The 13323-nt window shown below is 35.4% G+C and overlaps 1 protein-coding gene across 1 annotated transcript in view; it reads left to right on the forward strand.

Moving 5' to 3' along the window:
- The window catches only part of RtcB (RtcB RNA ligase), a 119964-nt gene extending 106949 nt beyond the window's left edge, over window positions 1–13015 (forward strand). Inside the window, exons 8-10 of the mRNA XM_090387072.1 lie at window positions 828–1003; window positions 4350–4538; window positions 12556–13015. Coding sequence (XP_090243198.1) covers window positions 828–1003; window positions 4350–4538; window positions 12556–12894 — 704 coding nt within the window. The 3' untranslated portion in view covers window positions 12895–13015. The remainder of the gene's footprint in view (window positions 1–827; window positions 1004–4349; window positions 4539–12555) is intronic.
- The last annotated feature ends 308 nt before the right edge of the window (window positions 13016–13323 follow it).

Below are 13323 nucleotides of genomic sequence, written 5' to 3' on the forward strand. Positions count from 1 at the left end.
TGGCAGGCAATTGAACCTTGGCTTTTTTGGGGGTTGGGTGAAGATGAATGTTCTCACTATTTGTTCATATGTTTTATAATAGGTTATGATGGCATACCTGTCTTCATCACAATGTCTGTCAAAAAAAAAGTCGTCAACATTTTCCCTACAAAAGTTTTTCAACAATTGTATGGAACACTTTCCCTTGGAGCTTTTGAGGAGGCATCAACCGTCTCAGAACCTATCAGACTGCTACCTTAGATGTGTGCAGGAACTCGTGCATTATGATGCAAACAGACACATAGCTAATGATCACTTAATTGCAATTACAGTAAAATTTATAGCCACTCTTTAGCCATAATGGCCGGGTCTGTGGCTGAGGTGGGATTTCCTTCTCTTGGATCACCTTGCACGCTGCTTTACCCATGCATGAACTGTCTTTTCCAACTTTTCAGTCTTATATGATGGGGAATCCTCTTCATTATAACTCTCATCTCCTCATGGATTTGTCTAACAGAAGTTCCATGTAAGTGAATTCAAAAATATCATATTATTTTAATTAGGTTAGGAAATTTGTAAAACCCAGTTTACCTTAGACAGAGTTCACTTTAAATTAGACAATTTCCCAGATGAATTAAGAAATTTCTCACTTCACTGCTGCAATAAACTATAATTTTCTCATGGGAAAAGTCTTATTTAATTATATTATAATGATCAGATTTCTGTTCTTCCCTTAAGAACTATTATTTTATATTTATATTACAGTTTCTATTTAGAACTCACAGCTGTGATATAACACAACAGTTTTATTTTGTGTTCAAATGTTCTCAATTCCATTATTTTCTTAGATGCATTAGTTGCTATGGAGAAGGCTATGAAGAGGGACAAAATTGAAGTCAATGATCGGCAACTAGCTTGTGCCTTTATATCTTCTCAGGAAGGCCAGGATTATTTGAAATCAATGGCAGCAGCTGGAAACTTTGCTTGGGTCAACAGAAGTAGCATGACTTTTCTTAGTAGACAGGTAAATTGGTGCTTTCCAAAAAAGGGGAAAAAAATAAAATAAACAAAAAGAGTAACACAATGTTTAATTAATTTCAAAATTAGGATATTAATATAAAGCATAGCTCCCTATATAAGTCCTATAAAATTCTAACAACATAATCTGACATTTGATTGAAATCATATGCTGAATGCTAGCATTCAGCTGATAATTTTAAGTGCAGTATGGGACCTCCATATTCAGAATTTCAAAATCTAAAAGGAACCAAAATCCATAAAATTTGATAAAATCTGATTGTGATGCTGATCTACTATTACTCCACCCACCTGTCTGTTAGAACATAAGACAATCTTTTTTGACTGATATGCTTATGCTTAATCGATAAATGACATTTTAGTTACTGGGGGGGGGGTAATTATATTCAATGAACATGTAAATCACCAAAAGGAACTGAATTTTATTTGCCATCAAGCTTGTTTTCCCGTGCCATATCTATCACTTTTCCCTCAATGACTTCCAGTATCATACTGCTGGAACTTATTGCAGTTTTATGCTGTCATAACTGGGTTGCTTTCTGCCACATTTTGCAGAAAATTTTTGCAGCTAACTGCACTCGTCAGCAATGGCAAAGTGTTTCAAATTTTTACCAGTGAAATAAGAGAATATCTAGCTTTTATCGCTCTCTTTCTCTGTAGTCTATCATAGCTCTTGAGCCGTAGTTAAAATTTTCAGGCAGTATATGACTTTAATTTCTATTGGAGCTGTTTTACGTGCAAGAAGTCAGCTGTGTTTGTCACTGCATCGAAATTTGGCTAATGATCCACGAGGGATACTCGGCTATTCAAAAATAAATAAATAAGTAAAAAATAAAGGAAGAGTGAAAAGCAAGCAAATAATAGAATTTATTACTATTCCTTGTTGAATTATTAAAAAATACTATCCCATTGGCATAACAAAAATGGGATAGGGATCAAATTACTACATAATGGTGCATCGATTCAAACTGAGTTGGGCTTTATTTTAATAATACGGTAGTTTATTAAATGTGAAAATCAAATTTTATAACTTAATCCCTATTAAATACAGTGCAACTTTGATAATTTCAGTGTGATTATGTCCCCCAACAGGAGTATTGTATAAAAAAATAATGCAGATTATGGCACAACACATCAAATTGTGGACCACTGCCTACTGTATTCTACATTTTCTGGTATATGAAGGCATAAATTTAAATAATGATTGCAGGATAGTTGTGCAGTAATTTTCTTTCAGGTAGTTTTGTTTAGTGGAACAGACTTCCATTTGGTGTTGTGGAAGTGGTTAGTTTGAATAAAAATAAGGAAGTAGTTGACAAATTATTACAGTGGATGACTATCAGCAAGGCTTCATGGACCAAGCAGAATATGCTACCAGTCTCAGATGGCTCAGAGAGAAATTAGCATCAGAGATCAGTTGCTGCCCTCTTACATAGCACAGTATCCAACCTGATCCCACCAGGAATTAGCATATACACAGAAGAGTTGCATTTAGTAGAGATAGCCTTGGACCAATTTGAAATGTGCCATTGCCAATGTATACTAATTCAACTACGTTATAGGCTTCATCGACAATGAGGTGTAGTCCTTGCCCAGCCCTGTTCCAGGTTTGGCAGCTGCTACATTCCTTACAAGGGTCCAGATTTGATGTGCATTTTTTGCTAGATTCCAAAGCAACACTGATAACCTAACCATACAAGTGATCCTAGTGTTGCTTGGAATTTAGGCTCCAATGGTGCAGCCAAATAGTATTTTACCTCATTAACTATTGCTTGTCAATTGCCTATACCACAAACTAACCTAAGTCTGCAGTTGAGCAGTGGTACTAGGGGCATTCAATAAATTATCTACCTAGGGTACTTCCCATATATTTGATCATATGATGATCAAAACACTTCCCCTTGACATTTTCACAGTGTCCATTACTTGTCTGGTAGTTATGCACCTGTCATTTCAAATGAGTTGGTGGATGAGTTCTTTGTTTTCACTATGTGTCACAGATGCTGTTCATCTGGCTCTTGGTTTATCTTTGATGTTGAAATTGCCTTCCTGAAACCATTGGAGCCACCTGTGGACATTACTTCGATTGACTGTTTGGTTTCCACCGACTGCGAGGAGTTTTCAATGGATAGATGTAGCCAGCTGATTACCTGATTTGAACAAATTCTCCATCACACGCCATTGCCAGATGTGGCTGTCACTGTCCATGCATATCTTCAAATCAAAAAACACCAAAAAAATTGTATTGAGGAATAGGTAGTATAAGTGTATATTGAATTCCCCACTCTTCCTTATGTACACACATGTCAGAATAATTGTGCATTACTTATTGACGCGTGTGTAAGCAGAAATATGTTTTAAATTTTGTGTACTTAATGTTCTGTTTAACTGGAAAATGAATGGGACTAATTGACTCATTTATATTTTGTCTAGTGTTTTTTTTTTTTTTTTCAATTTTCAGCAAATTAATATTTTTTGAAATCATTTAAAATAATTATTAAAATTCATGTAGAAAAGATGAAATATTGGTATTGTCCAAGCAGAATTTAAAAAAGCCAAAACTTTTCTACCTTTTAAAAAAAAAATTGCGCTTGTCTTGATACTATTTATAGGTTATCTGAGGTTTAGGTGTCTTGACTGGTGCATCGTTGACTGACTTGGTTTTGGAATTGTTGATTGATTTTTCAGTTGTCGATTGAAGTCATTCAACCAACTTCTCTGACACTTCTTTAGCTCTTATGTGTTTATTGTTTGGCATATGTGTGAAATAGATTCGTGACTAACTTTTTAGGCCAAAAAATATCTGCAGATTTTGTAGTCACAATTTTCTGAAGCAGAGGGGTATCCTTTTACTTTTGGTAGTTAGTTTAGATAATTGTGGTCCCTGCTTTAGGAAAAAAAAAAAAAAAATTTGATAAAAGTAATTGATAAAGATATATATTCTTTTCTTCGGTTCCATTTCCTGATGTATATAATCTATTTCCTTTATGTAAGAAATTGCACTGATAAATCAGCTACAATAAAAGTTACAATTGGGTTGTAAAACACTTTAGTCCTTGGCTGTCCACAATATAAATGGAAATTTATTACTTATTTATTAGCCGACTGGGCTAGCCGAGTGGGTAAAGTACCTGCCCGGCAACCCAAAGGTCGCGGGTTCGATTCCCGCCTCGGGCTTGGATCAAAGTACTGCAAAAACCTTGGGAGGTGCAATATGGCCACAGAAGCCGATGCGCCAACAACTACCAAATCAAAAAAAAAAAAAAAACTTATTTATTAATTAATTATGCAACATATAGATGAGACAGATAATGAATAGTTAAAATTTTCAGGCTTTCGCAAAGGCATTCAACACAACTCCAGATGATTTGGATATGCATGTGATCTATGATGTTTCTCATAATATTGCAAAAGTTGAGCAACATATTATTGATGGTAAGCAGCGCACTTTATTGGTTCACAGAAAAGGCTCAACTAGAGCGTTTCCTCCACATCACCCTCTGATTCCTGTTGATTATCAAGTAAGTTAATTGTTTGTTGCTTCCTTAATTGATAAAAATATATTCTTTTCTTTGGTTCCATTTCCTGATGTATATAATCTATTTTCTTTATGGAAACAAGTGCCTATCTAAAATTAGTGAATAGCAATAAGCATTGGATAATAATGAAAAGAGAGTAAAAAGTACATTAGGTTTTTTTGAGTTGATCAGTGTTAAAAGTATCAAACTTAAGCACTTTTTGTACTAATTTAATTACTTTTTTGGAAGTAGTTTTAGAAACTGCCTAAAAGAATTAGGAGACTTTTTTTTTTTTTTTTATTTACATTGTGATATTACTTGATTAGTTGTCTTGAAACAAGGTACACAAGCCACATTTTGAATGACAAATTTATGAGGAAAAAAAATTTTTAGAATGATGCAGCAGCAGTTAACTGTTATCAGCATTGACACATATAGTGTTTTCTCTTGAAGCCTTGAAATATTCAATCAGGACACTTTTATTTTAAAGTAATTAGTGCAACTAAACATATAATCTCCTAAGTGATAAAAAATTTATTTTAGTAAAATAGTAATGGATACAGATATATAGAATAGATATTCATGAAGGATTATAGACTTAGGTTACTACTATATATAGTATAAAAACCCAGTGATCATAAAGAAATGCAGATTTCTTTATGCTAATAAAAACTGGAAGTTGAAATCATAGAATAAAATAAAGGTACATGTAAAATAAAAAATAATACATTGAATGTACTTAATGCTGCAAATTTGATGATTTTGATGTCTTTCTCAAGGATCAGCTGTCAAAAACAAGGGAAATACAGCAAGAAGTAAGGCCCTCTGTTTCTAACAAGAAATATACATAGCAATGGTAGATACAGTGAAACCAAGCTATACTGTGAGCATATATATATGGAAGCCAGGTTAAGGGCCGCGTTTAATATATGGAATGTTGATGTGTATATTTCATGGCTGACCCGACAGAGGCAGAGAAAAATAAAGTAGGAAAAAATAATAAATGCAAGAAGTAAAATGTAATTGCATAAGCTGAAATAAGGAGTTAGAATAGAGCGTCAAAGATGCTATTTACTGTAGCACCATGCCAAAGTCGGAGTGTAGACCATATGGCGTAGACAACAAACTGCAATGGAAATAAAGGGGTACTGTCTCTTTTCAGAGTAAATTTATAGTGTGTTGTAGTGACCTCAGGCATTGGAATGCAGTGTCATATGACTTTAAAATTGTTAAATGTAATGGGAAGAATGACATTAAACACTAAACAGTACGTCCCAGGATAGTGGAGAAAAGATAACTGACAAAGTAGCATAAAGTAGATGCCGAACTTTGAAAAGTTGAAAAAAAGCAAATTATAGCAGAAAAATAACATCTTGATATTGCGTTCGTAAACCTAATGGCACACAAGAAATAAAAAGATAGGGTTCCAGGACAGTGGAAAATAATATGAGGAAGAAGGAATATAGGTGTGTTCGAGCAGTCCAGGGTTGTGAAGCTCGTTCCTGTAGCAGAACACTGAACATAGTTCTAAGAGATATGCCTCATGTGTTTAAGTCAATTTTGTTAATAATGGTAAAGAAGTACCATTAAAATGTATGACTTACTGGGCGCTATAAAACACTATAAATTGTCTCTGACAAGAGACAGCACCCCTTCATTCCATTGCAGTGTGTTGGTCTACGCCAGCGGTTCCCAACCATTTTTGACTCACAAACCTCTTGCAACATAATATTTTTTATCACGAACCACTTGCAACGTAATATTTTTAATGCGAACCACTAAGCCTATATTCTCTGAAATCGTATAATAATACTGAATTTTTATTATAAAATATTTCCAGTACTAAGTTTTTATAAGCAACATTGTGAATAATAATTTTTATTATTAAGTATTATTTATACTTTGTAATGCAGTTATTAATAGGTCCAAACTAGATTTTGAACAGGCTAAGAGTAGAAAACTTGCTTTTAGTCCAAATGGTAGCTGAGCATTCTTCTCTCTTGCCAAAGCTATTAGGCGCCTCCGTAGCCAGGTGGGAAGGAGCAGCAGTGTGTAGCACACTCTTCTTGATTAGACCGGGGTTCGAGCCCGTCACCACCAAATATGGAGGATGCGGAAAGGTCAGGGAATGACCACCGCATATCCCGGAGCAATATGGCCTTAGTTGCTAATGCTCCTAAAAACCAAATAACAAACAAACAAACAGCCAAAGCTATTGGCTGCAATTTTTGCCCATCTCTGTTCCCACCTCTGACAAAACCAGATGGTTCTGTTGTCACATCAGCCAAAGATAAAGCTGACCTGCTAGCATCCTATTTTAATTCCAACTCATGTATTGATGATCTTGGTAAATCACCTCAAACCATTACCAGCACACTCCATTCGATGCCTCCTATGGGCTTCCATCAAAAGGATGTCAGAAGGATTTTGATGAATCTGATGCCAAGAAAACTCCAGGTCCTGATGGTATTTCTCCACTTGTTCTCTAAACCTGCACACCTGAGCTTACTGCTATTTTGTGTCATGTTTTTTTTCACTTTCTTATTCCAGAGGTGTTTTTCCTTCTGCTTGGAAATTTGCTCATATCCAGCCAGTACCTAAAAAAGGGTGACATCCCTTTCATCCAATTATTGTCCCATTGCGATTACTTCTACTCTTTCCCAAGTAATGGAGAAATCAATCAACTGCCAACTCTTAAAACTATCTGGAAATCGTTCATCTGACAATGATCGCCAGTATGGATTCCGTCAGTGTCATATTCTGGCTTATGTTACCCATTTATGGACAAATTCAATGGGAAAGTTTGGTGAAACTCAAGCCATTTCTCTTGGCATTTCAAAGGCTCGTGTTTGGCATAAAGGTCTTCTAAATAAGCTTCCATCCTATAATTTGCCAGCTGAAAATAGTATCCAGTTTTCTTTCTAATCGCAAACTGCAGGTGATGGTAGACAGCTCTCTGTCTTCTAACTTGCCCACTAATGCTGGTGTTCCCCAAGCTTCAGTTCTTCTCTCACCCTTTTCCTCTTGTATATTAATGACCTTCTTCCATTGACCGGAAATCCTATCCATAGTTTTGCTGACGATAGCACATGGAATTCCACCTTCCAGTTTGAGAAACCTTGCCCGGCTCAAACAGCTTCAACTTCTTGAGTATCCACTGCCAAATCCTTAAATGCTGATTTTCAAATAATTCTCCAGTGCAGCAAAGATAACTTAATTTCAATCCTTCTAAAACTCAGTACTGTCTTATATCTCGCAAAAATGATTCTTCTGCTCCTATGCTTATCTTTGATGATGCTCCAATTTCCATGCAAGATCGTGGGGATTTTTTTTTTTTTTTTTGTTGTTAGTTGTTGGTGCACCGGCTTCTGTGGCCATAATGCACCTCCCAAAGTTTTCGCACTACTCTGATCCAAGCCCGAGGCGGGATTCGAACCCACCACCTTTGGGTTGCCAGGCTGGCACAATACCCACCCAGCTAGCCCAGTTGGCATCTTACCCTGACTTCTAATCTCTCTTGGCATAAAGCACATTACAAATATTGCTTTCTCTGCATCTAATAAACTGGGTTTTCTCTTTCACTCTCGGCGTTACTTTTCTTCCAAACAGTTGTTGACTCTGTTGAAATTGCAAATCCGTCCTACCATGGAATATTGTTCCCACATCTGGGGTGGTGCCCCCAAAACTTCTCTCGGGCTTCTAGATTCCATTCAAAAGAGGGCAGTTAGGCTAATTAATGTCTCATCTCTAACAGAGTCTCTCTCTCTCTCTCTCTCTCTCTCTCTCTCTCTCTCTCTCTCTCTCTCTCACATAGACTTTGTTTCTGTTGCATGCCTTTTCTATAGATACTTACATGGCATAAGTACTGTTCTTCTGAATTGGCTTCTATAATTCCTGCTCTCTCTTTCAAAGCAGTCTGAACAAGTGCTGCAACCAGTCAACATCATTTTGTTGTCCAAGTTCAAACTTACAGAACCAACTTTTCTTCTTCCTCATTTATTCATTCAACTTCTGTTTTCTGGAACCACCTTCCTTCATACGTATTTCCTGAAAATTACAATCTAAACAAGTTTTTTTTTTTTTTTTTTTCCCCAATCCATTCACGATACTAAGTACTATAGGTTCTAAAAAAAAAAACTACCTATACATAACAATAATCCTTGAGAATAAAAAAAAAATTTAGTATGGAAAACATTTATTTTACATGATAAGATAAGTACACTAGTTATAAGGAATTATGAGAAATGTGGTTTCTTGATTTTGGAAATTTTTACTTTTTATTTAATTTTATTTTACTTTTTTTTGTTTATTATTAGTTATATTTTGTAGTTTACAATAATATAGCTATGTAAATCTAAGGAGACGCCATTACAGAATTTTTACTCCGAACCCCCTGGAACAGTTTCAAGAACCCCTGTGGGTTTGCGAACCACTGGTTGGGTTCGCAACAACACTTTTTTTTCTTTTTTTTTTTTTCTTAAAGCTCACACAAAGTTGTTTTCAATGTGACAATATTTTTTCATTTAAATCCATTTTAGAAGGAAAAAAATATTAAAATTCTTAAACTCCATTGAATAAAAAACATACAAAAAAAAAGGTTAAAAAAAGATACATAACATTTAATATTAACTTAATTGAAAGGATCACCAGAGTCAGAAACATGTGTAATATGGTGTGGGAGAGATGTTAATTCCTTGCTGGTAGAGGGTTCTGGTGAAACAGGTTAATAAACAACATCAACAAACATCAACAGGTCCAGTTGATGAAGTTGTCTTGAAGGATCAAGACTTCAAGCTTCAGTTGCCTTACACCTCGGTGTTGCTTCCTTATTACTGTAGATCAAAATTCTCTAAAATATTCATAATAAAGAAGCATATCAGAGTCCTGATAATAATTCAATATAATGTATGATGTCATCCATACGTTGTCTTATAACAAATAATTTAGAAGAGGTGCAACTGATTCTCTGTCATCATCATCATCATTGTCTTCTTGTTCTCCATGAAGAACATTTTCCGCAATCTCTACCTCAAAAAATTTGATAGCCCAGATCACCTTCATCATTTTCGAGACACTGTTCCACATTATTCTCAGTTGCATTTTTGTTTCCGGCCCTCAGAAGAGTGTCCCAAAAATTTAGACACCTTAACTCCCTCGAAGTCCATTTCAAGTTCTATGGTACAACTTCTTCCAGGCATTGGCCAAGGTAGTAATCTTCATATCTTTCCATGCAGCTGCTAACTTGAAGATGTGTTGTTGAATGCATGTAAATTTTGCAGTGTCCTGGTGCCTCAGGGTGGTGCTGCAGAGGTGTACGGATGCATCTGCATGAAGCTTCACTTGATGTAAACGGCAGACGGAGATTGACGACTTTACGTGATCTTTGATTTATTCAAGTATCTCAGATGAAGGTAAGTAAATTAAGTCAGGTAAATGAGCCAGTTTGCTTTTGCTTGCAGGAGGCATATTTGAAGGCAAACGAAAACCCATGCTTTCATAATACTGCTATCATATGTAAGGACAGGACTGGGAATGGACTTGCCCTTGGAGTTGCTATCCTTGTGGGCAGTCAGACCCCATTTCAACCTGTGTTGCTTTCCACCAACATAGAAACAGTAGCATTTCACCGTTCAGTAGGGTTTTTATTAACGGTCTGTTTGATTTATTTGACAACTGGAGCTGACATCACCCAGATAGACATTGATGATCTCATTGTATGTATTGCCCCCTGTACGGTAGTACCAATATTAATGGAAGGGGACATGACATGGAGCATATGCTCACCGACAATGACCTGTCCCTTCTAAATGTGGCAACTTACACATTTTTCCATATGCTTACCCCGAACATAATCTGCTGTTGACTTTTCTACATGCTTACCTTCTCTTCTTCCTTCACTTACTTCAGAGGTGGAGGAGAACCTATACGGAAGTGATCACTTCCCCTTGATAACTAGCCTACTTAATACAAGATCAAGTCTACCTTTTTAGGTTACCATGGTGGAAGATTTATCAAGCTGAATGGAATACCTTTCAACATCTGAAAGAGTTGAACATCAGTACAGTTACTCATGAGCCTATCAGTGATGCATACATCACAGAAAATGTCCACATAGTTGCCATTACAATTTTGAAGGCATCCACCCAGTTTTCACCATTTCCCAAACCATGATAGCATGTAGAATGCACTGCAGCAACAAAGGCTCAAAACAAAGCTTGGAAGATATTCCAACAATATTCTACCACAGCCAATCTTGTAGGCTGTGGTTGTAGCTTCTAAATGTGCATGTGCTGGAGCACAGTATATTTCCTGTCAGAGCCAAAAGAAATCTTGGATCTGCTTTACATCCACTATTACGTAAACAACCAGCACTAATGCTGTCTTGAACAAAATTTGGAAAGTGATGGGAAAATATACATCCCAACCATCATCAGTTCCAGAATACAGCAGATGTATTATTGCAGACTCAAGCTCAATGGCCATTGCTGTTGGAGAAACTTTTTACTGCTTTCTTCAAAATCTTACTCCCAAAAGTTCCTTGACCTGACAAAACAAAAATGAATGAAAAATAGCCAATTAACTTCAAATCTGAGGATTCTCATTCTTATTATGGGCCTTTTACCATAGGATTTATTAGGCTTTTAGAAGAGTTTAAAAAAAATAATATATTAAAAAAAAAAAAAAGCTCAAACTCTTACCAAGCAAAGTATTGTTGAAGACATTCAGCCATTATGAAATGATCAAACAAACCATCTGCAGCAAAATCCGTGTACCAACTGCTGTGTGTGTATAATAGAAACTTTCTAGAGGAGCAGCTTCTGGATTCCTGGCATAAGGCAATTGTGCAGGTTTTTCCTAAGGCCAGGAAAAGATGAAAAGATTCCAAAGTCCAAGCCAACTATTGTCCAGTCATTCTGACAAGCTGTCTGTGCAAAATACTGGAGAGGATCATCAATGCCTACCTTATGTGGTACAGTTTATATACAAAAGCTTCAGTTATCTGGAATAATTAATGTCAGATCTCTTCTGGATAATCGAATGTAGGGTAAGATTAAATAAATTTTGTTACGTATTAAGGTAAAAGAGAAAAGACTTTAAATTTTGTAAAAAAAAAACGAATTATTTAATTAAAAATAATAACAATAACTTATACATAAAAATTCGCAAATTTACATATGTATATTCAGATAGGTATTTTTTCTGGAAAAAAATTGAGTAATTTTTTAATCCTTAACAGTATCAATTGATTTTATCGCATTCTTCCAGCCCATTTCAGTGCTGTTTATTTTCGTTGACATTTTATCTTAAAAAAAACTGATAAAAATGAAATCGCACAGTTTCAGGTCGATATTATTCTTACCGAATATGGGGGCTAAACTAAACCTAACATGATATGAAGAGAAAAAAAATATATGCCATGCACAATTGGGTTTGCGGAAGTGAATGACAATTCTGTCACTTTGTATATCTGGTGAAATGACCAACATTTCACCAGATATACAAAGTAAAAAAACAGACAGAAATACTCTTGTAACATAATAAACATTTGCCTGAAATACTACCATTTAAAAAAAAAAAAAAAGAAGAAGGAAAATAAGGCTTTCAAATTATTCTGGATGACTGATGTGCTACTGTATTTGGAGACAAATAGGGGCTCCTCTCTGGATTGTATCAGAGCTTGTTGACTACACCTTGATTCATACAACTTTTTTAAGGGGGGGGTGAGGGAAATATAGGAATCATTACATTTCATCATGTCCATATCTGTTGTCTTCACTTTTTTTTGGTAAAAAATTGCCTACTTATTTTCTTATTTTTTAATTGTGTGCTAGCATTTTTTTTTTTTTTGTAAAAAAAGGTATTAGTAAGATTATTGAATATTACTATTGTTGAATGAAGATAATCGTTGAAATAAGATAATTGTTTTTAGCAAAATCTATTCTGATTTGACTTTTGATTTACTGTATTAAAATAACACATAACTTCACAATCTTTTTTTTTTTTTTTTTTTTTTCTTTAGTTGACAGGACAACCTGTACTAATTGGTGGTACCATGGGAACCTGCAGTTATGTTCTAACCGGTACAGAGAAAGGAATGCAGGAAACATTTGGAACTACCTGTCATGGGGCAGGCCGTGCATTGTCACGAGCCAAATCACGTCGTAATTTAGACTATCAAGATGTTTTGGAGAAGCTTGCTGAAATGGGGATCTCTATTCGTGTGGCATCTCCAAAACTAGTCATGGAAGAGGCACCTGAATCTTATAAAAATGTAACTGATGTTGTAAATACTTGTCACGCTGCTGGTATCAGTAAAAAATGTATTAAACTACGTCCAATTGCTGTTATCAAAGGTTAAAAAATTAGAATATTCAGTTAACAATCAAAAAGTTGATTGTTAACTGACCAACTATACTTCTAAAATGGATAAGCAATGAACAGTACTTTACAGAGATATCAATAAAATTTTCATTAGGAAAGCAAGTGGTATTATTTCCTTACCAATTATTATTTGTAACACAGTGATTATGATTTTTTTTTTTTTTATTATTCTGCATCACACAGGCATGACAGAGAGGAGAGAGAGACCTGAGATTGAGTTCCATGAAGATAAGAGAATTTTTGTTTTTTTTACTATAGGCAGCAAGTTAGTCAATCTCGGGTAGGAATTGTGTGATGCCCTTCCCAAAAAACCAGGGAATGGCACTTGTGAAATCCTCACCTGGGTGAAAAACATGGGTTTTCTTAATCAACAAAATTGTCAGGCTGACCATAGAATATATGCAAT

Source organism: Mastigoproctus giganteus, chromosome 13 (genome assembly GCF_048544385.1).
Source record: "Mastigoproctus giganteus isolate SK-2022 chromosome 13, ASM4854438v1, whole genome shotgun sequence".
Lineage (NCBI taxonomy): Eukaryota > Metazoa > Arthropoda > Arachnida > Uropygi > Thelyphonidae > Mastigoproctus > Mastigoproctus giganteus.